The 22330-nt window shown below is 39.6% G+C and overlaps 2 protein-coding genes across 7 annotated transcripts in view; both read left to right on the top strand.

Moving 5' to 3' along the window:
* Positions 1–1617, top strand: part of KLHL2 (kelch like family member 2) — a 117594-nt gene extending 115977 nt beyond the window's left edge. For all 6 annotated transcript variants that reach the window (XM_086703928.1, XM_086703925.1, XM_086703927.1 and 3 more), the window contains one exon: positions 498–1617. In XM_086703928.1, the coding sequence (XP_086560054.1) occupies positions 498–526 (29 nt within the window). In that variant the 3' untranslated portion in view covers positions 527–1617. The remainder of the gene's footprint in view (positions 1–497) is intronic.
* Positions 1618–5576: 3959 nt separating this feature from the next.
* MSMO1 (methylsterol monooxygenase 1) lies at positions 5577–21260 on the top strand. Its single transcript, XM_025922228.2, has 6 exons — positions 5577–5730; positions 11478–11763; positions 15722–15870; positions 17186–17312; positions 18707–18861; positions 20238–21260. Exons 2-6 carry the CDS (start codon positions 11509–11511, stop codon positions 20431–20433), a joined length of 882 nt encoding a protein of 293 aa, XP_025778013.2. The 5' UTR covers positions 5577–5730; positions 11478–11508; the 3' UTR covers positions 20434–21260.
* Positions 21261–22330: the final 1070 nt, after the last annotated feature.

Genomic DNA, 22330 nt, shown 5'->3' with positions numbered 1-22330 from the left:
AGAATAACATAGCTCAAAATTAGGTGGATTTTTTAAATAGCTTTATTGAGATATAATGGACATAAAATAAACAGCATATATTAAAAATGTAGAATTTTACTAGTTTCGACATGTGTATATACCCATGAACCCATCATCACAATCAAGATAATGAAAATATCCATCACCCCCAAAAGTCTCTTGTGTCCCTTTGAGTATTAGGTGGATTTTGACATTTCCTGAATAAAATTGTTTTCCTTTAATTATAACTATAAAGAGCAAAAGGTTAGTTCTGGATTAAAATAGTCTGATGTGGTTCTGGTCCATAACTGGAACAGAGATTTAGCTGTCATTTAGATTAAAATGATAGTAGTATTAAATAAAGTTTAAGAAAGAGACCTTGAAACACCATGATTTGTTCAGTCCCTGCTGTTTTTGTAGGAAAGAATCCACTGCTTTCTGAGAGGTACAGAATGCTGCCTGTGACTTCTGTTTTATTTCTTTGTGTCTTTGCTCAGGGGTCACAGTTATTGATAAACCACTATGAGCCTGAAGGGCATTGTTGGCATCTTTATACTGGAGAGACAGGCTTCACCAAGTATTTCTGAAGTGACTCAGAGCCTAGCACTTCTCCACTTGTGGCTGCACTTTACGTCTCAGCAGAAGCTACGATCGGCTGCCCTGAGAGGCCTCAGACACTGAAGATTATTTTTGGTAGAAGCACCGCATAGGCTTTTTCTGCAATGAGCAGCAGCTGACTGAGTTTTAATAAGAATCCTGGACTGCAGTACTTACTCTGTAGTCTTTAGACAACAGTTGCTTTCTTAAAGACTAGTTCTTTACCAACCTTGAATGACTATGGATTATTTTGTGAAGGAAGATAAAATAATGTGTGTTCTTGTAAAATTAAATTTTATCTTTATTCCTTCTCCTGAAAATCTGTATACACAGGAACTGAAAATCTTTGAACAGGTATTAAAATCTATGTAAGTATACAAACTAGGTGAGGGATAAAACTGTTTGCTTTTATAAAATACCTTTGATTACATGAGTATAATAAATTGTGTGCATATAATGTGTGTCTATATGCTTTCCTTTAAATATGTTTGAAAAGATGTTTGAAACTTGATTATACTATTTATAATTGGCACAGTACTTTGAATTATGCCAGTACTACATTGTAAAACAGAGTTGTATTTTTTGATATTTAACAATGCTTAACACTTTAAAATGCCACTTCTGAGGAATGAACATGGTGTAACACACTTGACTATGTGTGATGCCAAACTTTTTTAAATAAAATATAAATTATGCTTATTTATTATTTTCTTTAGTTTAATCTTGGTCATGTTTTGGTGTGTATTTTTAATTTTTTTCTTAAAGTAACTCTTTGGCATGAATATTACTGCAGGTTTTTGATGAATATAATGAATGTATGGAATTCAACTGAATTTGCATGGTCTTAAGAATTTTTTCTGTGTGTATAAATTTAGCTGCTATTAACAGAAGAGAGAACTTTCTGTGAGTAGCCATGTGCGTTGATCAAATACAATTTTTCTGAGATCTTCAATTAATCTCACTTTAAAATGACCAAAACATGTCTTTCTTGAATATCTTTGAATAAAAGTTTGTATATTATTTGTTTCACATTGTCCTTGATTTGTATCTATTTAGTTTCATATTAAGAAAGTTGCCTACTTCGTTTTTCTGTTCTTTTTTAAACTTTGCATTTTCTGTAACTTCACAAATCAGTATTTTAAATTTGATGCCAAAGTAACCTATAAGGCAAGTCTGTTATCATTAACTGAGGTCCCTGAAAATTGTTATCCAAGAAAGAGTTACCTCAGCCATCAGAGAAAAGTCTCCCAAGTATTGGTGAAATTTAAAGTTTTTATATTCCTCTGTCCCCTAATCTAAGCACAAGATAACAATAGAACAAAGAGCAATGGACCAAAAAGAAAAAGAAAAAAATTGAAGGATTGGGAGTGGGGGAGCAAGAAGGACAGCTGAGGTTGTGGACCCCTGACAGGGTGCAGAGGGGGAGGGAAGGAGCCGGGAAGGGGAAGAAGGGAAGGACCAGTGGGGAGGGGAATGGGAAGGAGAAAGTGTGATGGGATATGGTGTCTGTGCCTCAGAAGAGGAATTTAAAAGGTTAGCATAGAACGTTAGCCAGAACAATGGATAACCAAGAGGAAAGAATTATACCTGTGATAGAATTTCCATTTAGTTTAATACGGAGTACTGAAATTTAAACAGAACCATATTTAATACTCACTTGAACTTCCAATTATAAATGGAAATATAAAGAACTTAATCAGAAGAAGAAAAAGCCTCTGCTTACCATATGAAAAAGTGAATTTCTGCATTAGTGTGGCTCCAAGCACATCCACTGTCAACGAACATGTTGAGGATCTAATGAACTTAGAGCACTATTAGCTGTTTCCAACAGTGGCATCAAGGAAAATGTGTGTCATCTTTCCCGATCGCTTCCAAACACTAATATTCTATGAAACTCTCTGTGCATTATTAGACTTATCTAAAAAATGTGTAAGCTTTTCTTAAAATGCAATCTATTAAGGTAACAAAGACTTAAATACTTAAGATGTCAAACACCACTTTGTCTTTACTTCCTTTGAAGCTTTAATAGCTATACTATAAAGTTGTTTGCCATGTTTTGTCAGTGGGTGGATTCATAACTGTTTTCAGAGGCTTTGGATGTACCCTGTTCCCCCATGCCTCTCTGTCTTTCCAGTTTGGAACACCCCCCCCCCCGCCCCTTTTTAAAAAGGCATAGAAGACCATTCCTGGTATGTTCTATTATTGTACAAAAAAGAGCAGAACTTAAGACAGGGAGGCATGTTAGAAATCCTGCCAGAGAAACAGCACCAGGTTTGAGCAGAGTTCAAGACTAGATTTGAGCATCTGCATTGGGAAGGAAATCTGCTTCCTGCTTTGTGTGGATCTCTGCTTTCTTGGCCAAATGCACTGGTGGCAAGGGTGTGGTGGATGGGGTGCATACTGCTAGGAGTTCCTTTAGACTCTGGCATATGATTCCTGGTTTTTATTATCATCTCTTAGAGCATGAGGTCCTGGGTATTCATAATCTTAGCTGCTGATGAGTTATAAGACTTTTTTTTGTTTATTTTGAGAGAGACAGAGAGAGAAGGGGGAGGCGCAGAGAGAGTGGGAGAGAGTGGGAGGGTGTGAGAATTCCAAGCAGGCTCTGCACTGTCAGCACAGAGCCCCATCCCACGAACCATAAGATCATGACCTGAGCTGAAACCAAGAGCCAAATGCTCAACCGCCTGAGCCACCCAGGCACCCCGAGTTATGAGACTTATTTTATTAGAGACAAGGGTAGCATAATACACATTGATGTGCTATGCCTGCCTCTTGTTTCAGTTTGATCTTGAGCACATTGCCTCCTATTGGCTTGTATGGCTGCCAGTGCCTCAGTTGGAAGAGGACGTTACAGGGGAGAGTGGAATCACACTTTGAATCAAGACTGGGGTTCCAACCCTGGCCTCATGACTCTAAAGAAGAAAAAGATGTGTACTGGAAAACCCATGGGCATAAGAATCAGAAGGTGGCTCTAAATTTATATCCCTCTCCAACAGCTGCTTGCTGTGACTTTAAACACATTACTTAACCTCTGACTGTTATTTTGTCTTCTCTAAAATGGCAACAATAGTGCCTGTGTCACAAGGTTATTGTGGGATTTGAAAGAAATGATGTATGTTATAATAAGCTTGAAATACAGAGGACCCTCGATAAATTACCGCCTTCGTTGCTCTTCTCTGAACATCCCACTTCTTCATTGTAGGGAAATAACTGAGTTGGCTGCCATATCTGTATTTTCTTTCAGCCCTAAATGTCTAAGATTTAAAATAATAATTTGGCCCCTCCAATACATACACCTGTTCTGATTTAGAAAATGTATCTACTATGGTAGAAATGATCTGAAATGGTCAGTAAGCACTTTACTGAACACTTCCTGTGCTCCAGATACTTGTGCAAATGAGATGTAGGTATTGTTACAAAACTCATTTTACAGATGTACTAGGTAAGACTGAGAAGTTACCCAAGAGCACACTGCTAATTGAGGAAGCCTGGTAACCTCAGCCAATAAGGGGGGGGGGGGTCTCTGGAGCTGGGCTGGACAAGCAAAGTAGTCCTAAATTAGGATGAGGGGCTGCGCTTTTGTACTGCGGCATCATCCAGTCACTGGACTCCGGTCCCATGGAAAGGGGGTGTGCCAGTGGGGAGAGGCGGCTATCTTTGCCAACACTCAGAAGCTAAATGCCTGCTTCAGTCCTGAAGAGGGGGACTTGGGTGGTGCACCACAGCATCCATTCCAGGACACCATTCACCTGCCTGCACAGGCGTCCTACAGGGTTCTGACCACCAAAAGCGCAGATCCATTTGCTTTTCATTTGATTTGACCTCGCTGTCCTGATACTTTACAGAGAATGTGGTTGTCAGACATGGGACAGTTAGACGAGAGAGTCACTGAACTTATTGAGAGACATCCACCAAAAGGGGACTTCTCGAGCTGATAGTGCCTGAGTTGATGGGTGATGGGTAAGGGAAGAGATGGCTGAGTACTTAAGGCAGAAGAACCAGTTTGAGCATAGCCCTGAGAGAAACAACGGCATCCTGTTTCCAGAAACTACTGAAGAGCAAGTGCCTTCACCTAGCCCAAATGGTGCCTTTGTGCGAATTTTTAGAAGGCCCTGTTTAAATTCGTATACTATTACACCATCTGTACACACGAATATTATTGCCTCGTACACAAGTTATTTTACCGTTGACACATGGTGGAGACGAGGCTAGGGCTCCCGAAAAGTTGTAAGCGCATCAAGCTCTCTGCCCCAGTCTGTTCCACACCTGGATTACACCACGTACAACACGTGGGCGTTCTCAGGTCACGGCCTATGGGCTAGATTGACGCCTAAACACCCCAGGGAGCAGCCGTCTGCCAAGTCAAACCACTTGCTAAACTTTTCTGAGCTTCGTGTTTTCTCATCTGAAAAATGGGGGTAATCATAACTCTTTAGATGATCACAGGAGATATATTGCGTTTGAAATTCTCCATCTTCCATATATAGGGGGTTATTAAGGGACACTGGGGCTGGGGAAACAAGGAAGAATGATCTAGATCCAAGGTAGAGCAGAGGGAGGCAAGGCTGTCTGTAAAGAAACCGTCAAAACAGATCTTAAAACTCATTTATAGTTTTTCTTCCCAGGTTTTTGCCAAGCGACTGTTAACACAAGTCACATCTTAAAGTCGCGTGGAGGGCGGCCTGGTACCCTCTTCCAGGGACTGCGCGGGCGCCGGCAGCAACGCCTCAAGAACCGCGGTTGCCAAGGCAACTCCTGGCTGCGGCTCTCTAGTGGTGGTAGTGTCCGCCCCCTCACGCCGTCACGCGTCCTCGCGCTTCCCCGCCTCCAGGCGCGCTGCGGCGCTGGCTACTGGCTAGAAGCCTCGGTCTCACTATCCTCACTCCATTCGCAGAGCCAATGGCTGGGACCGCCAGGGATTTGTTCACGCGAGTCACACGAGTCCGCCTACTGCAAGGACCAATCACAGCGCGGAGAAGGAGGGTTGGGAGCCCTCGCAAGCCAATAACAGCAAAAGAAGCCGCCTCGGGCTCTTAGCTCCACCCTCGAGCCGGAAAGGCAGGTTCCGAAGGTGCAGCACCTGGTGGAGTCTGGGTGACGGTGGCCCGCAGTTCCCGCGCGGTCGTCCAGGTGAGACTGGTAGGCCAGGAAGGGGGAGCGGGCGGGCTCCGGCCAGCTGCTCCGTGGTATTGAGGGGAGCGGGGTCGGCCGTGGATGCGCGCTCGCAGGGCGCCAGCGCCCGCTGTGAGGACGGAAGGCAAGGGGAACAGGTGAAAGCCGTGTGAAATCTCAAATGATGAATTTAGGCTGGGGCATGGTTCTTGCCCTTTAAAAGTTTACAGTCATCCGAAGACGGGATATATTAGGAGATAGTTCACAGGGTGAAGGAGTGATGAAAGTTTTGCAAAAGCAGAAGCACTACTGGGGAGATAAGATCTCTTGCGTATGTGCAGTGGAGGTAGTGGGGTTGGGAAGGGCGTCTGAGAGGAGGTCACTGAAGGATGAATAGGAGTTGGATGGCGGACGTTACCGACAAGGGAGTGTTGTGCCCGTTACACGTGAAGTGTGAGAATACAGCGGGAAGGTGGGAGATAAGAGAGGTGAAGAGTGAAGGCCTGGCAGGGCCTGTTTCGCCTCGCTCAGGGCCTTGGTTTTTATCTTTCAGGGATGCATTCCCTTGACATCTTTTTTAAAGAAGGGGGTTAACTCTGCTGTTTAGCTAGACCCTGCCGTTGTACCTTAAAGGTAGTGTTTAAGGAGGGCAAGCTAAGAGATTGGACAACGCCAGCCAATGAGGGAACTGTTTGCTGCAGTCCGGGCTCAGCCAATGTATATGGGCCAAAGGACGACACTGGCCGACCGTGCTCAGCCAAACTTCAGAGTTTCTCAGAGAATACACAGATAACTCATTTTTTTTTTCTTCCTGAGAATGGAGCAGGCTTCCAATCAGGTTGCACAAGGATAAGAAAAGGGAAAAGAAAACTCTTTATTTCCCCTCCCCTCTCCTTAAATTTAATTCCTAGTTTTTTGGTTTTGTTCATTTGGCAAAGATGTATCCACTCTCCTTTCTTGTGTTGGGAGAGTAAACCCCTGAATTACAACAAGTCTCTAAATTGGGGTAAATTTGAAGGCTTGACCTAGGCAGCAGAGGAGAGACCGGGAACATTCTTTCAGAGATGACTAAGTAGATGATGGTGCAGTTCACCAAATTAGAGGTTAAGGAAGATAGAATATTTGGGCAGGGTTACAGGGAGCAGTTGGCTGAATTTTGGGGCATGTTGAGTTTGATGGGACTCTGAACTGTGTAATTGAAGATGGCCGGTAGAGTTTTGGATAATCAGAACCTGGAGTTTAGGAGAAAGGGCTAGGGACGGAAAGACTATAGATACCAGCGTATTTAACAAATTTTTTTTTAATGTTTATTTATTTTTGAAGGAGACAGCGTGAGCAGGGGAGGGGCAGAGAGGGAGACACAGAATCCGAAGCAGGCTCCAGGCTCCAAGCTGTCAGCACAGAACCAGACGCGGGGCTCCAACCCACCAACTGAAATCATGACCTGAGCTGAAGTCGGACACTTAACCGACTGAGCCACCCAGGCGCCCCTGTTGTGTGCTTTATTATTGATGATTACAATAGACCATAGTGGATGAGAGCATAGTCTCCCCCACTTAGTATTTCTGTAACTTGGGTTAAGAAAGTTGCTCACTCTGGGGCACCTGGGTGGCTCAGTTGGTTGAATGTCCAACTTCGGTTCAGGTCATGATCTCACGGTTTGTGGGTTCGAGCCTCGCATTGGGTTCTGGGTTCTGTGCTGACCTTTCAGAGCCTGGAGCCTGTTTCAGATTCTGTGTCTCCCTCTTTCTTTGCGCCCCCCACCCCCGCCCCATGCTCTCTATGTCTCAAAAATAAACATTAAAAAAAAGTTGATTACTCTTTCTAAACCTCAGTTTTTCATTTATAAGATGGAAATAATAAAATCACCTGCTTTGTGAAGGATTAAAGTCTTTAATATAGAGAGAGCATGTAGCGCTCTTAGAACACAGTTCCTGGCATATAGGAAGTGCTCAATTATTGTTAGCTTAGTTACTGTGTGTCAGGTCCTAAGTTAAGTACTTCACGTGTATTATGTCTTGGACTCATTAAAACTATTTTTCTTTTTTCAGCTTTATTGAGGTATAATTGACAGGTAAGATATTTAAGGTGTACATTGTAGTGATATGTGTATCTCTCTATATATATCTCATATATGAGATATATATATATATAAATGAGATATATATATGATCATATATATATATATATATAAACATACACATACATTATGAAAAGATCCCACCTTCTAGTTACTATTCTGTACATTTTGCAGATGATAAAAGTGAGGTTCAGAGAGGCTCTATAACTTGCTTAACGTCACACAGCTACTAAGTGGTGTTGGTTGAGCATTGTCAAATTTGGTGATGATCTCATGAAAAATGAGGATTGGAATGACTTTTATCTCGTGAGTTAGGAGACTGAAGACACCTTGGCGTGAATGGGAGCTAGATTGCAAGTGGTTGAGTGACGTGTTTGGATGCGAACAAAGCAGGGAGAGGCTTTTTGTTGATTTCTCCCTAGAGAAAAAAGAGGTTGGTTCAAAGAAGAAAAGTGGGACAGTGGCTTGGGGAAGTGGGGGATACAGGTTAGGAAGACTTTTCACAAGAAAGGAAGACTTTCTTGTGAAAGTACGAGTATGAAGACGTGAGTATGTTTTCTAAACTTGAAGGAATGGACTCAGTGAAGAGGGCAAGATGAAAAGTAAGAAAGGATAAGTGACAGACTAGTTCTTAAGGTAAGAAGGGAACAAAACACTAGTCACTCCCAGAGAAGGTGAGTGAGAAAAGAGAAGTTTTGAGGTTGGAATGGCCAGGATGTAACTGTAGTCCCAGAGTATAAGCCATTTGAGAATGAGTAGGACAAAAGAACTAAGGATACAAAGTGAATTCAGAGACCTGAGCAAGTTGACTGAGCTCCCCAGTATCCTCTATGAGGCACAGTGAGAGGTCAGCATTGGGAGTGGGGCATTTTGAGCACTATTAAGAGTGCTTCTGGGGCGCCTGGGTGACTCAGTGGGTTAAGCGTCCGACTTCGGCTCAGGTGATGATCTCACCGTTTGTGTTCTAGCTCCGTGTCGGGCTCTGTGCTGGCAGCTCAGAGCCTGGAGCTGCTTCGGATTCTCTCTGCTCCTCCTCTGCTCGCACTGTCTTTCTCTTTCTGCTTCAAAAATAAATAAACATTAAAAAAAATAAAGAATGCTTCTGAGGCTTTAAACGATTTGTCTTTAAAGTTGTCCTTCATAATTTGCACATTAGGAACAACAGGGGACATTTTAAGGAAAGTAACATTCTTACAAAGAATGTTTTTTGATTTTTTTGATTTCGTGACCCATTATGCTTATTTATTATATAGGTAAAGTATATTCATGAGAAAATTATAATTGCAAAAAGGTATAAAATGGAAAGTAGAATTTTTCTCCTCCTGCCTCACCACCCCTCATCCCGTGTGTGCACATGGACAAGAGTGTGCATCTTTTCCTCTTGATCTCTTCCGCTAAAGGTCACCACTCTCAATTGTTTCCTGGATGTCCTTCCATACATCGTGTGTGTGTGTGTGTGTGTGTGTGTGTGTGTGTGTGTACGTGTACGTGTGCACGCACACAGATAAATATATAACGTTTTCACAGAAACAAAGTGGGGGGGCTCTTGTTTATGGGTATTATTCTGCAACTTGCTGTTTCATTTAACATTGTATCTTAGACATCCTTCTATGAAGAACATACAGATTTTCCTTGTTCTTTTAAGTGGCTGTATTATTGCCTGTGAAAAGACTTAGGGTTTACTTAACTCCTTTCTTATTGATGGACTTATTTATGTTGTTTTTCTTTTTTCTTTGTTTTGGCTGCTATAAGCAATGCTTCCTTCAGTCTTAGTGTCACTGTCTTTGTACCTGAGTAAGAAAATTGCTGGATCAAAGGGTGTATTTATTTTTAATTGTGACAAATATTGTGAATTTTTCCTCAGACATACTAATCCTTCCATTAGCAATGTATAATGATGCCTGTTTCCCCAAAGTGTGTTACCAATACTGGGTCCTGAGCACCATGAAACTTTTAAAGATTTTTGGTTTAGGATATATTTCTTTGAGTGGAACTGAGCTGCATATTTGTTTAGTGAACATTTGTATTATATTTATTTTTCCATGAACTCCTTGGGAATGTCTTTTGTCATTTTTCTGTTGGGTTTTTAGTCTTTCTTTAAAGCACACTTGGCAGCCTTTTGTCATGAGTGTTGGAAATATTTTTTCCAGTTTGTCATTTGATCTTTGACTTTACTTATAATTATTTATTCCCCAGTCAGAAGTATTTAATTTTTATGTAGTCTTATTTGGCAGATGTTTTCTTGTTTGTTTTGTTTTGTTTTGTTTTGTTTTGGTTTTAAGTGACACTCAAACTCCATTATTGCTAATTGAAATTACAAGTTTTTCCAAGGAGACCACAGTGAAAAGTCTCTTTAAAGATAGTCTGACATCTGGATGGCCAACAGGCACATGAAAAGATGCTCAACGTCGCTCCTCATCAGGGAAATACAAATCAAAACCACACTCAGATATCACCTCACGCCAGTCAGAGTGGCCTAAATGAACAAATCAGGAGACTATAGATGCTGGCGAGGATGTGGAGAAACGGGAACCCTCTTGCACTGTTGGTGGAATGCAAACTGGTGCAGCCACTCTGGAAAACAGTGTAGAGGTTCCTCAAAAAATTAAAAATAGACCTACCCTATGACCCAGCAATAGCACTGCTAGGAATTTACCCAAGGGATACAGGAGTACTGATGCATAGGGGCACTTGTACACCAATGTTTATAGCAGCACTCTCAACAATAGCCAAATTGTAGAAAAAGCCTAAATGTTCATCAACTGATGAATGGATAAAGAAATTGTGGTTTATATACACAATGGAGTACTACGTGGCAATGAGAAAGAATGAAATATGGCCCTTTGTAGCAACGTGGATGGAACTGGAGAGTGTGATGCTAAGTGAAATAAGCCATGGAGAGAAAGACAGATACCATATGGTTTCACTGTTATGTGGATCCTGAGAAACTTAACAGAAACCCATGGGGGAGTGGAAGGGAAAAAAAAAATGAGGTTAGAGTGGGAGAGAGCCAAAGCATAAGAGACTCTTAAAAATTGAGAACAAACTGAGGGCTGATGGGGGGTGGGAGGGAGGGGAGGGTGGGGGATGGGTATTGAGGAGGGCACCTTTTGGGATGAGCACTGGGTGTTGTATGGAAACCAATTTGACAATAAATTTCATATATTGGAAAAAAAATCAATAAATATAGTCTGAAATTCTTTGTCCAGTGTTCTTTTAGATCCTGCTCTTGAAACTTAACGTGTGGCTTTTAAATCAGTGTCCTCAAATGGACACAGTGATGACATCTAGTAGTTGACTTTTTTTTTTTTTAATTTTTTTTTTTCAACGTTTATTTATTTTTGGGATAGAGAGAGACAGAGCATGAACGGGGGAGGGGCAGAGAGAGAGGGAGACACAGAATTGGAAACAGGCTCCAGGGTCCGAGCCATCAGCCCAGAGCCTGACGCGGGGCTCGAACTCACGGACCGCGAGATCGTGACCTGGCTGAAGTCGGATGCTTAACCGACTGCGCCACCCAGGCGCCCCAACTTTTTTTTTTTTTTTTTAATCACATGTTTAGGATCTGAGAATTGGTACTTATTTAGTATTTTTTGTTTTAAAAATTATCAGAAGATGAATTTTAAAAATTATTTTGCTGGAATTTCACTGTTTTATGTATTTATTTATTTGTCTATTTTTCCAGAATTCTAAGGCTTTCTGCAAAGATTTGAAAAATGGCAACAAATGAAAGTATCAGCATCTTTAGTTCGGCATCCTTGGCTGTGGAGTATGTAGATTCACTGTTACCTGAGAACCCTCTACAAGAACCATTTAAAAATGCTTGGAACTATATGTTGAATAATTACACGAAATTCCAGATTGCAACATGGGGATCTTTGATAGTTCATGAGGCGCTTTATTTCTTGTTCTGTTTACCTGGATTTCTGTTTCAATTTATACCTTACATGAAAAAGTACAAAATTCAGAAGGTGAGTGTGATGGACTTACAGTGGAATGTTATCATTGATGTGGAATGTTTTAAAAGTAAATATAACTTTGTTTTGAGAGAATCTAGATCACGGCTGTCCGATGGAAATTCAGTGAAGGAACATGCATAATTTTATATTTTCTGATAGAATACATAAAAAAGTATAAAGAAATAGGGGAATTAATTTTAGTATTATGCTTCATTTAATACAATAAATCTAAACTATTATCATCTTAAGTAATCAACATAAAAGTACTTAATGAGATACTTTATGTTCTTATTCTCACAATAAGACTTTGAAATCGATTGTGTATTTTACATTAATTTTAGCCCATCTCAGTTTAGACTAGCCATATTTAAAACGTTCAATAGCCACACATTTCTAGTTCTACCATATTGGACAGCACAGCCCTAGATTGTTATTGCTAATGTTTCAAGAATAATTTGTTAAATTATACTTTTCATTAGATGTCTAATTTGGGCTTAGAAATTTTAATCTCTTAAACTAGCTGGAAAGGAAAGTTATGGGGATTTGTAGATAATTTGCAATTCGCTCCTACCCCTGATGTCTCAGCTGCTAAGTGTATGTTAATATTCTAAGATCTTGATTGGGGTTATTAAACGTTTTGTTTTTTCCTTAAATAATATGGTAGTGGTTGAGCAGCATTCATGTCATCCCAAATGAGGAAGTCCTGAGGCCCCTAGTTTCTAGATACTTGTTTTAGTGCACTAAATTTCTTGAGATCCCACCGTGCATGACAGAGTGTTGAGATACACACAGTGCTGCTTTTCAGTTTTAATCACAGGGAAAATGGTGAGCTCTACCAGAGTGTCAACTAGAGTGTGACAGGGGTCCCAGCAAAGAGTCTGGACTAGCTTATTAGAGATGCTTTATCAGCACTTGGCAAACCCATGATAGTTTCTAATGCTTGCTGTTTACTTTTCTAAAAAGTCATGCCAAACTAAAACTCCAGGACACGTGGTCTTGGTAGAACATTTGAGAGTGTTCCTTTGTGGAGACTAATTTGCACTTACTAAGTACCCGTCAGGTGGCAGGCGGTGTGCACATTCTCCCCCATGGGTCTGTTTGCCCTGCTGCCTCTCCCAGTGAGTTTAAGTGCTCACGCAAAGGCCATCATTGATCCTATCCGGGGATACTGCAGGCGATCAGGCGACTAGACTGTAAGCCAAGGGAAGAACAAAAAGATTGGAGAGGAAGGAAAAAGGGACATGCCCAAAGGGGAGTATTCTCTTACCCTAAATTAAGGACAGAAGTTCCAAAATGCTTTTTATAACAGGGCCTGCTTTGAAAGGCAGAGTTCAATTTGGATGTCTGTCTTCATGCATGTTTGGGATGATTCTGACTAGAGTGTGTCACCTCTTGATTTGTTTGCTTATAGGGCTGAATCATGGTATGTCTGGCCAGGCCAAAGTGTCCCTGTCCTCCTTCTGCCCTCCGCACTTGACTCACTGGTCAGAGGGTGGTCACTTTTCCAGAGAGAAGAAGACCTTTTCAGTCAGTGTTTTATGAATGACTTTAAAAGGTGGCAAAAGACCGTACAAGTAATTGTCTAGTTGGTTACAGGTGGACTTAGAAACAGAAATGGAAAGGGCGGGTATATGGCCTCATGCTGTCTTGTCTTCCTTTGAGGTTCAACACCATCAAAATCTCTGCTTTGAGCTTTTTGATACCAAAATGAACTGTGTTGGTAAATCAGTACAAGTTCTCATAAGATAAAAGGGTTTAAAAACAAGCAACAGAATCAGTACAGTTAATTACAGGTTTATGCATTTTGAAGGCAAAAGCCCTGAAACCCTTGTTTGTGGGCACAGGAAGAAGGTTGCTGGCGGTGAGGAGAGCAGTTTCTTTTTTTTTTTTTTTTTTTTTTTAATTTTTTTTTTCAACGTTTATTTATTTTTGGGACAGAGAGAGACAGAGCATGAACGGGGGAGGGGCAGAGAGAGAGGGAGACACAGAATCGGAAACAAGCTCCAGGCTCTGAGCCATCAGCCCAGAGCCCGACGCGGGCTCGAACCCACGGACCGCGAGATCGTGACCTGGCTGAAGTCGGACGCTCAACCGACTGCGCCACCCAGGTGCCCCTGAGGAGAGCAGTTTCAAACAGGATAGACTAGGATAGTCAGTGCGCATGCTCACAAGTAAGAGGGAAATTTACAGAACATCACGTCTTCGTAGTTCTCTAGCAGTTTTCCTCAGGGACACGTATACTAAAAACATTCGATTGTCCTAATAATGGTATTCCTTCATATTAGGATGCAGTGATATGTAAAGTGTAAAATACAGTAAACTCTGATGTTCCACTAGGTAGGAGTTTTTGATTGTTTGTTATCTTTTTTTCTAATATTTATTTATTTATTTATTTATTTATTTATTTATTTATTTATTTATTTATTTATTTTGAGAGAGAGCTAGCAAGGGGAGGGCCAGAGAGGGGAGGGAGAGAATTCCAAGCAGATTACACCCCCCCCCCAGTCTCCCTCATTGTTCATTATCTTTTAAACTAATTTATGTACACTTTAACCATGTGATTTTATAGTTGACTGATTTGTGTGTTAATTTCTGCAGCTAAATTAGGGTATCACATTCAAGCTAGGATATTAAAAGTCTGTTAAATGGAATTTGTAGGGAAAATTTGCCCAAGCTAGGCTCTTTAATTTATTTTGTCCCCAGTCACAGACTGGAGGTTTGGAGTAAGGAGGTCAGATAATCTCAGAGTAGAGATAGCTAATTAATAATTATCTTGTCTAATCCCTTCATTTTATTGTTGAGGAAACAGAGTTGTGAGCATCTCAGAGCTAGTTAGCTAGTGATGGTGGCCCTGAGATTGGAGGCTGGCTCTCTAGATTGGTTATCTATTAAATGCTTTTTCTTTTTTTTGTTAGAGAAGATAACTCAAGGGATTTTAAGAGCAACAAAAAAGAGAATTTTAAGACCAGAACTGGAGACCTAGATTTTTGTTAGTCCTAGTTCGGGTCCCTGCCCGTGTGATCCTGGGCAAGGTAGCAGACCTCTCTGGGCTTCTACTGCTGAGCAGTAGTTTCCTTGCTTGGGATATTATGGTTTAGTTAAAAAAGTTTGACTGGCAGCTGTCTGGATTTTTAAGTAAGGACATGCAAAACAAACCAATAACTATTAAATATTATCACCGTCTTTTTATGAAACCAGAAGCACCTTTTCTTATCTAACTGCAGCCCTTTAAATCGAATAAATTTAGATTTTTTATATGGCTTGCTAACCAAGTCGATATCCTGATGAGGTTTTCTGAACATTTTTACAACATTGATCTCGCTTTTCTCATTTTGACTTTCATCTCTGGATGTCATCTGTGGGCAGTAGCTCTCCATTCTTTGGGAACCACCGGACTCATTTCTGACGTTCTTCCAGCTCAGGGAGTTATAATTCTGTCATTGGATATGACAAAAATCCACTTATTTCTGGGAATACACTTATTTCTGAGTACCGCTAAATGGCTGGAGGCATCACTTCACCTCCGTAATCCAGGTTTTCAGTGTGGTCTGTATGACAGCTGGGAGAACCTGCCTGTGATCTCAGCATAACACATGTCTTCTCTGAAATTCCTGCTGACAGAAGTGAGGGCTCTGTGGGCAGCAAAGACGGAAGAGTGATTCACGGTGTGGTGTTTTTTTGTGTTTTTTTTTTTTTTTTTCAGTTTGTTTGTGACCTTTATTCCTGGGTTTGTTTGGGAACAGTTTCTTCACCTATTTTAACTCATTACCATAGTTGTCAAGAATTTAGAAGGGGAGGGTGCTGTGATTCCTGGCCCTTGCTTATTGCAACATAGTCACTGTAATATAAGATTAATTAAATAACGTAGAATTAAGGTCACATAGAAACATTACAGAAATAATTAGAATTCACTCTGATTTTCAGGTCAAATTACCGACACAATACTAAATACTACGATTTTTCTCCCTAGGATAAACCAGAAACATGGGAAAACCAGTGGAAATGTTTTAAAGTACTTCTCTTTAATCACTTTTGTATCCAGCTTCCTTTGATATGTGGAACTTATTATTTTACAGAGTATTTTAATATTCCTTATGATTGGGAAAGAATGCCAAGATGGTATGTAGATAAAGATTTGATTTTGATACTCAGTCATGGTTTATTATCTAGTTAAAATATCCTTAATGTTGATCTTCTTTCTTCATTTGGTTAATGTTTATTCTAAACTTTAGAAGTAGATACAATGTAGAAAAGTAAACCATTAGTAGAAACTTAAAATGTTCCCATTTTTTATCTCTCTGTATTTTATTTTATTTAAAAAAATTTTTTTTTTCAACGTTTTTATTTATTTTTGGGACAGAGAGAGACAGAGCATGAACGGGGGAGGGTCAGAGAGAGGGAGACACAGAATCGGAAACAGGCTCCAGGCTCTGAGCCCCCCAGCCCAGAGCCTGACGCGGGGCTCGAACTCCCGGACCGCGAGATCGTGACCTGGCCGAAGTCGGACGCTCAACCGACTGCGCCACCCAGGCGCCCCTATCTCTCTGTATTTTAATGTAATATTTTATTGGAAAGTGATTTCTTACATCAGAAGTTTTAGTAGCACCCTTTATGTGACTGTATACAGATCCATATGCTTCAACCAAGAAAAACTCTGTTACATTTTAAGTCCAAAATGAATGAAAAGAGAAGAGAGTAATTGTGAGATTTATAAAAGTTGTGTCCATATAGACACATATATATTATCTGAGCACAAGTATTTGTGTTCAAATAATATTTGTGTTCAACTGTTTGCTCCTGACATACCCAAATACAGATATACCACTATTAGGTGTACACTTTTTCTTTTCTTTGTAATATATGTTTAACGTATAAAAGCGTTGTGTATGTGTTCATTTGTATATAAAATGTTTTTGCCCCTTGCCCTTATGACCCTCTCTTTGGTGGAAAAGAAGTGATGATTTTAACTCTTAATAATCTCAGTTCAAGTCCTTCGTCAGTATTATTCCTTTCCTAGAAGTTTTGGATTTTGTTTCACTCTGATTTTATACATGTGTAATTTTTTCAGTTTTTTTTTTTTTTTTTTTTAAGTGGAGCAATGTGGAGCTCAAAGTCACAACCCTGAGATCAAGATTTACATGTTCTACCTGCTGAACCAGCCAGGCACCCCTATACATGTGCATTTTTAAAAAATGAATTAGAATTGCTACAGTGTCGATCTCTTTACCCCTTCTTCAGAGGTATTATAATACCAGCTATGATATAGTCACGTTGTACTTATCAGTTCTGAGAGTTTGCTGGTCAGTGTATCCAGTTAGGTCAGGTGGTTAGTGGGTATTTGGTTTCATGTAATTCCTCAAGCAGTGATCCAAGGAGAAATCTAGATTGTTTAAGTAAGTTATTGTATACTCATTACAGTATTTTCATCTTAAAGGTGTCTGCTGTTGGTAAAATGCTTAGGCTGCGCAGTGATTGAAGATACCTGGCACTATTTTCTGCATAGGCTCTTACATCATAAAAGAATATATAAATATATTCATAAAGTTCATCATGAGTTTCAGGTATGTTAGAATTTTTTTTTTTTCTATTAGAGGCAAAATGTTTTTCTTCAAGCTTTTAAGAAACTGTCAGTGATGTTTGTATTGCTTTTTATTTGGCATGAACATGTTAAGACCATAATACACACACACGCACATACATACAACCAGTTCTATAAATTTTCAAGAAAAATGTTATATGAAATAGTTCAGTCACTCATCTTTGGGGCCAGAGCACTATCCTATCACAGTTGGTATGTGGCAGATTAATAGAGGCCATAGTGATGTTAAAGTCATTTAAATTGGATCCCAAAACAATGAACCTTTTATCTTTAAACTTCTGAAACAATTAATGACTTGTTTGATTAACACATTTCCACCTCATTCTGGCCTCCACAAAAACTGATTTGATCAGAACTGCTTTCATGTACCTTTGTCCAACTGGTTATGTCAATGTGTTCCACATTGATCTTGATTACATGGTCTGCTAAATCAAGTGTCCTTTTCTGGGCAGAACAATTTCAACTGCATAAACCAAAATTAGAGTTTAAGTTGTTTAATGTTTTTATCTAACACCATTAAAGGCAGTTATTAAGATTTTATTAAGGACATCTTTAGACCTTTTGATGTTTGGTAGAAACAAAAAGATGTTTGCTTTAAGTTTTCTTTATTTTAGAGAGAGAGAGAGAGAGAGAGAGCGTGCACACGCATGAGCAAGCAGGGGAGGGTCAGAGAGAAAGAGAGAATCCCAAGCAGGTTATGCACTGTCAGCATAGAGCCCAACACGGGGCTCAAACTCATGAACCATGAAATCATGAGCTGAAATCAAGAGTTGAACTCAACCAACTAAGCCATCCAGGCCCCCACAAAAATGTTTTTATTGAGAATTATGGTTATTGTTTATATATCTTCAGCTAGGTATACTGTCATTACAAAAAGAAACAATATAATATTATAAAACCATATGTATAAACAAATTAGAATATATTTAATGTTATGTATTAGTCATGGTTCTCCAGAGAAACAAAATCAATAGGAGATACACACAGATTTATTTTAGGGAATTGGCTCATGTGATTGTGGGGCCTGGCAAGTCTGAAATGCGTAGGACAGACCCCAGGCTGGAAATTTGAGCAGGGTTTCTGTATTTCAGTCTTGAGAATCCTTTCTTCCTTGAGAAGCCTCAGTCTTTGCTTTTAAGGTCTTCGACTGATTGGATAAAGAGCACTTGCAGTATGGAGAGTAATCTCCTTTACTCAAAGTCTCCTCACTTAAATGTTGGTCACATCAAAAAAGTACTTTCACAACAGTATCCAGACTGGTATTTGACCAAACTGTTGGGCACTGTACCCTAGCTAAGCTGACACATAAAATTAACAGTCACAACACATTAAGTAATTCTTACCTATTTATTTTAGGCTCCATTTGGAATGGAAGCTGAATATGCACATCCCTTGGAAACTCTGATTCTCGGAACTGGATTTTTTATTGGAATCATGCTTTTATGTGATCATGTCATTTTCCTTTGGGCATGGGTGACCATTCGTTTGATGGAAACTATTGACGTCCATAGGTGAGCTATGGTTTCTATTTAGGTATAAGGTATCAAAATATATCTTTGTTTTCATAGTCATAAGATTATCTTTTTAAAAATTTTTTTTAACGTTTACTTATTATTCGGAGACAGAGCATGAGCATGGGAGGGGCAGAGAGAGGGAGAGACACAGAATCTGAAGCAGGCTTCAGGCTCCGAGCGGTCAGCACAGAGCCCGACGCGGGGCTCGAAGTCACAAACCACGAGATTATGACCTGAGCCAAAGTCGGATGCTTAACCGACTGAGTCCCCCAGGCGCCCCGATCTTTCTAAGCAGACTAGTAAGACACATTAGTTTTGTTATTTTTATTTAAAGGAAACATGAGAACATAATCATTGGATAAACATTTTTTTTTTTTTTTTTTTTTTTTTACATTCCTGTCTCTGGCAGTTGTCATTTTTACAGTTAGAATGTAGTCATGTATTGCTTGGTCAAGTAAAATAAAATTTTGATTGATACTGCCCAACTGCCTTCCAAAAGGGTCCCTATTTACATTCCCAGGAGGAGTATATATGAGAATGCTTGCCCTCCCGCAACACCTTCCAAGCCGGATAGATACAGTCTTTTACTCTGTCCTTAAGAGAACTGAAGAGTTTTCAGTATTGTGATCTGCATTTCTTCAGGGACTTGAGAGGCTGTGCGTCTGTGTGTGCTCATCAGTAGATGTGTTTTGTCTTCTTTGAGTAACCCTTTTATATCGTTTGCCCATTTTTGTTAGGTTATATGTCTTGTAACCTCTTGGTTCATGTTAGCCTTGTTTGTTACATATGTTTTGTTTTTTAGAATTTTTGTTTATTTATTTTCTTTTGAGAGAGAGGGAGGGAGAGAATTCCAAGCAGGCTCCGTGGTGTCAGCACAGAGCCCAATGCGGGGCTCCATCTCATGAAGCGTGAGATCGTGACCTGAGCTGAAATCAAAAGTTGGACACTTAACTGACTGAGCCACCCAGGAGTCCCCAGTAACTCCTTTCATTTAACTTTTCCTAAAGGACACATACTTTTATGGGCATTACAAACTGTGGTGAGAAAGCTCCTCTAAAACAGAAAAGAAAAATAATTCTTGAAAGGCTGTGTCTAAAGATTCATTACTATAAGTCCTCTCTCTGATCCCATGATATATAAAATTAAGTTCCAAAGATCTATTAAGGTTTTTATTTTAATTTCTTGAAATGGTTTCTAGAATATGTACCATTTTTCTGTGAGGTTTTGTCTTTGTAAACATGTCGGAAATAAATGTGACTTAGGTGACATGGAATGTTACTCGAATTAGTTAACAGGCAGATGACTGTCAATGAAAATGTCAGTTATTTGAAGTGGGTTTATTTCCTTCATAATCTTTATCATTTTTATTTCAGTGGTTATGACATTCCTCTCAACCCTTTAAATCTGATCCCTTTCTATGCTGGTTCTCGGCATCATGATTTCCACCATATGAACTTCATCGGAAATTATGCTTCAACATTTACATGGTGGGATAGAATTTTTGGAACAGACTCTCAATTTATTGCCTATAATGAAAAGATGAAGAAGGTTGGAAAAAAGACTGAGTAAATAAATATCTCATCTAAACCTTTCTGAAGATACACTTTCCTGAATTGAAGCAAGTAGCTAACATTGCTTCTGCGGAGCAGAAATAAACGTGTCTTGGCTGCCAGGTGATACAAGGAACATTAACAACCTTTAATTATCTTCCTAGTGGGAACTTTTTCTACTCTATATAAAAGTTCTGTATGTGTGGAAATAAGTAAATAGGTACTGAAGGACGATTGTCACAAGGAAGTTTCAAAGGCCACGTTGCTAACCTTACGGAAAGGTGCGAAGTAATGGAAGAAGTATTAATCTATGTCTTTCCCCCAATAACACCATAGTCTTGAAGTGAAAATTGGTCTATAAAATCTTTTAAATCTATGGGGGCCGTTTAAAAAACTCTTAGCAGGGTGTTGGCCTCATATTGAACTTCACACATTTTTTAGAATTTGCCTAAACATCAAAGTATCATGGGTTGGACCACATCAGTTGACAGTGTCAGTGAGGCCGCCAAATCAGGAAGAGCCCGCACCAAGAACCTCCACTCTTGTCCTAAGCTGACCGGTTTGGGGTGATTCTCTTTCTTTGAGAAGTCCTTTTGGATTGCAAAATACTACTGGTGTCCATAAATGAAGGCATTTCTGAATCGTCATAAGTGGAATATTTTAGTCTAAGGGTTTTGGGGTTACTTGAAATTTTAAAAAAAATTGAGCTTTATTTCTGCTGTTTACCCTTTCATTTTTGTAGATCAAGTTTTCATTATACTTAAAACTGTATCTTGAAACATTGTGGACTGACTTGCTGTATTTGCACTTTGAACTGTTGAAATAAATGTGATTTTTTTTGTCTGATTATCTGGTTTCTGGTTTTGAGTGTCAGCTGTCATTTTTTATTCTTATAAAGAAAAGTACAGAAATCGTTAAATTATTAAGTTTTGTAATAAAAGGAGTAATTCTTTTTTAAGTGCTTCATTTGCTGAACTTCTTTGGCAGTTTCAACATGTATTTATAAGGCTATGATTGCATGCAATTCCATTGAGCTAATAAGATGGAGGATATTGAGACAGCTCTTTTCTCTGTTTTGAAGGTGTATGTTTTCTGTGCAGATGGAAGAATAGAACTAAACTTTTTAGAGCTGATTTAATATCATACCTAGATTTCAACTCAAAGAGTTGATAATTCTACCAAATTGTTATTCATAATATGGAGCCATTTTTGGGTAAGTTTCTTTTCCTTCTTTTGCAAACATAAAGAGATTCAAATAAGGATTCAGAAAGTTGAACTGAGACTATTCTGCTAGACCATGTTTTCTAATTTGTACCTAGACCATATGACCCTTTTCATTCTTTCTATCCCTTTCCCTTCCTGTGTGGGCGTGGTTTAAATGTTAGCTCTTAATTCTCAAACAGCGATCTGGGGGCTGTACTTAAAATCGTGCTGTTTAATTATAAGCTATCTGTAGGAAATTTTATTCTCTACCCTCTGTTCTCCAATGTGCATGGAATGCACAGACGTTTTGGCTCAGTACTTGGGAGGAGGGTGACATCTACTGTTGGAAATGGTGCTAAACACCTTGGTTCACCTCATTCATTCTTTTCATACTAGTTAACTTACTGAGCACTTAATGTATACCCTGACTTCTGCCATGAGCTTTTAATGTATGATTTCATTTAAGTCTCTGAGGCAAATGCCATTCTCTCCGTCTCTCTATGAGGGCATTGTCTGAGAGGTTAAGTGACTCAAGATCACAGGGCTAGCCTTTTGACTTCAGAAGCCGTGCTTGTGGCTACTACGCTCACTACACTGGAGACTTGCATCTTCTATAAAAATCTCAGGGGATGGGTCTCCAAAATTTCCCTTGTCATTATGTACAGGGTTTTGAGAAGAAAGTTCTAAACCAGTAGCTACCCAGAAAGCAAGGC

Source organism: Puma concolor, chromosome B1 (assembly GCF_028749965.1).
Source record: "Puma concolor isolate L17-30 chromosome B1, mPumCon1.1.hap2, whole genome shotgun sequence".
Classification (NCBI taxonomy): Eukaryota; Metazoa; Chordata; class Mammalia; order Carnivora; family Felidae; genus Puma; species Puma concolor.
This window is presented reverse-complemented; position numbering and strand designations above follow the sequence as displayed.

What these genes read in the sequence shown, in the direction of transcription:
- MSMO1 (XM_025922228.2), top strand. Translation starts at nt 11,509, where the DNA reads ATGGCAACAAATGAAAGTATCAGCATCTTTAGTTCGGCATCCTTGGCT. An exon ending in AAAAGTACAAAATTCAGAAG is followed by an intron (nt 11,764 to 15,721) that starts GTGAGTGTGATG and finishes TTTTCTCCCTAG; the next exon opens with GATAAACCAGAAACATGGGA. An exon ending in GAAACTATTGACGTCCATAG is followed by an intron (nt 18,862 to 20,237) that starts GTGAGCTATGGT and finishes TTTTTATTTCAG; the next exon opens with TGGTTATGACATTCCTCTCA.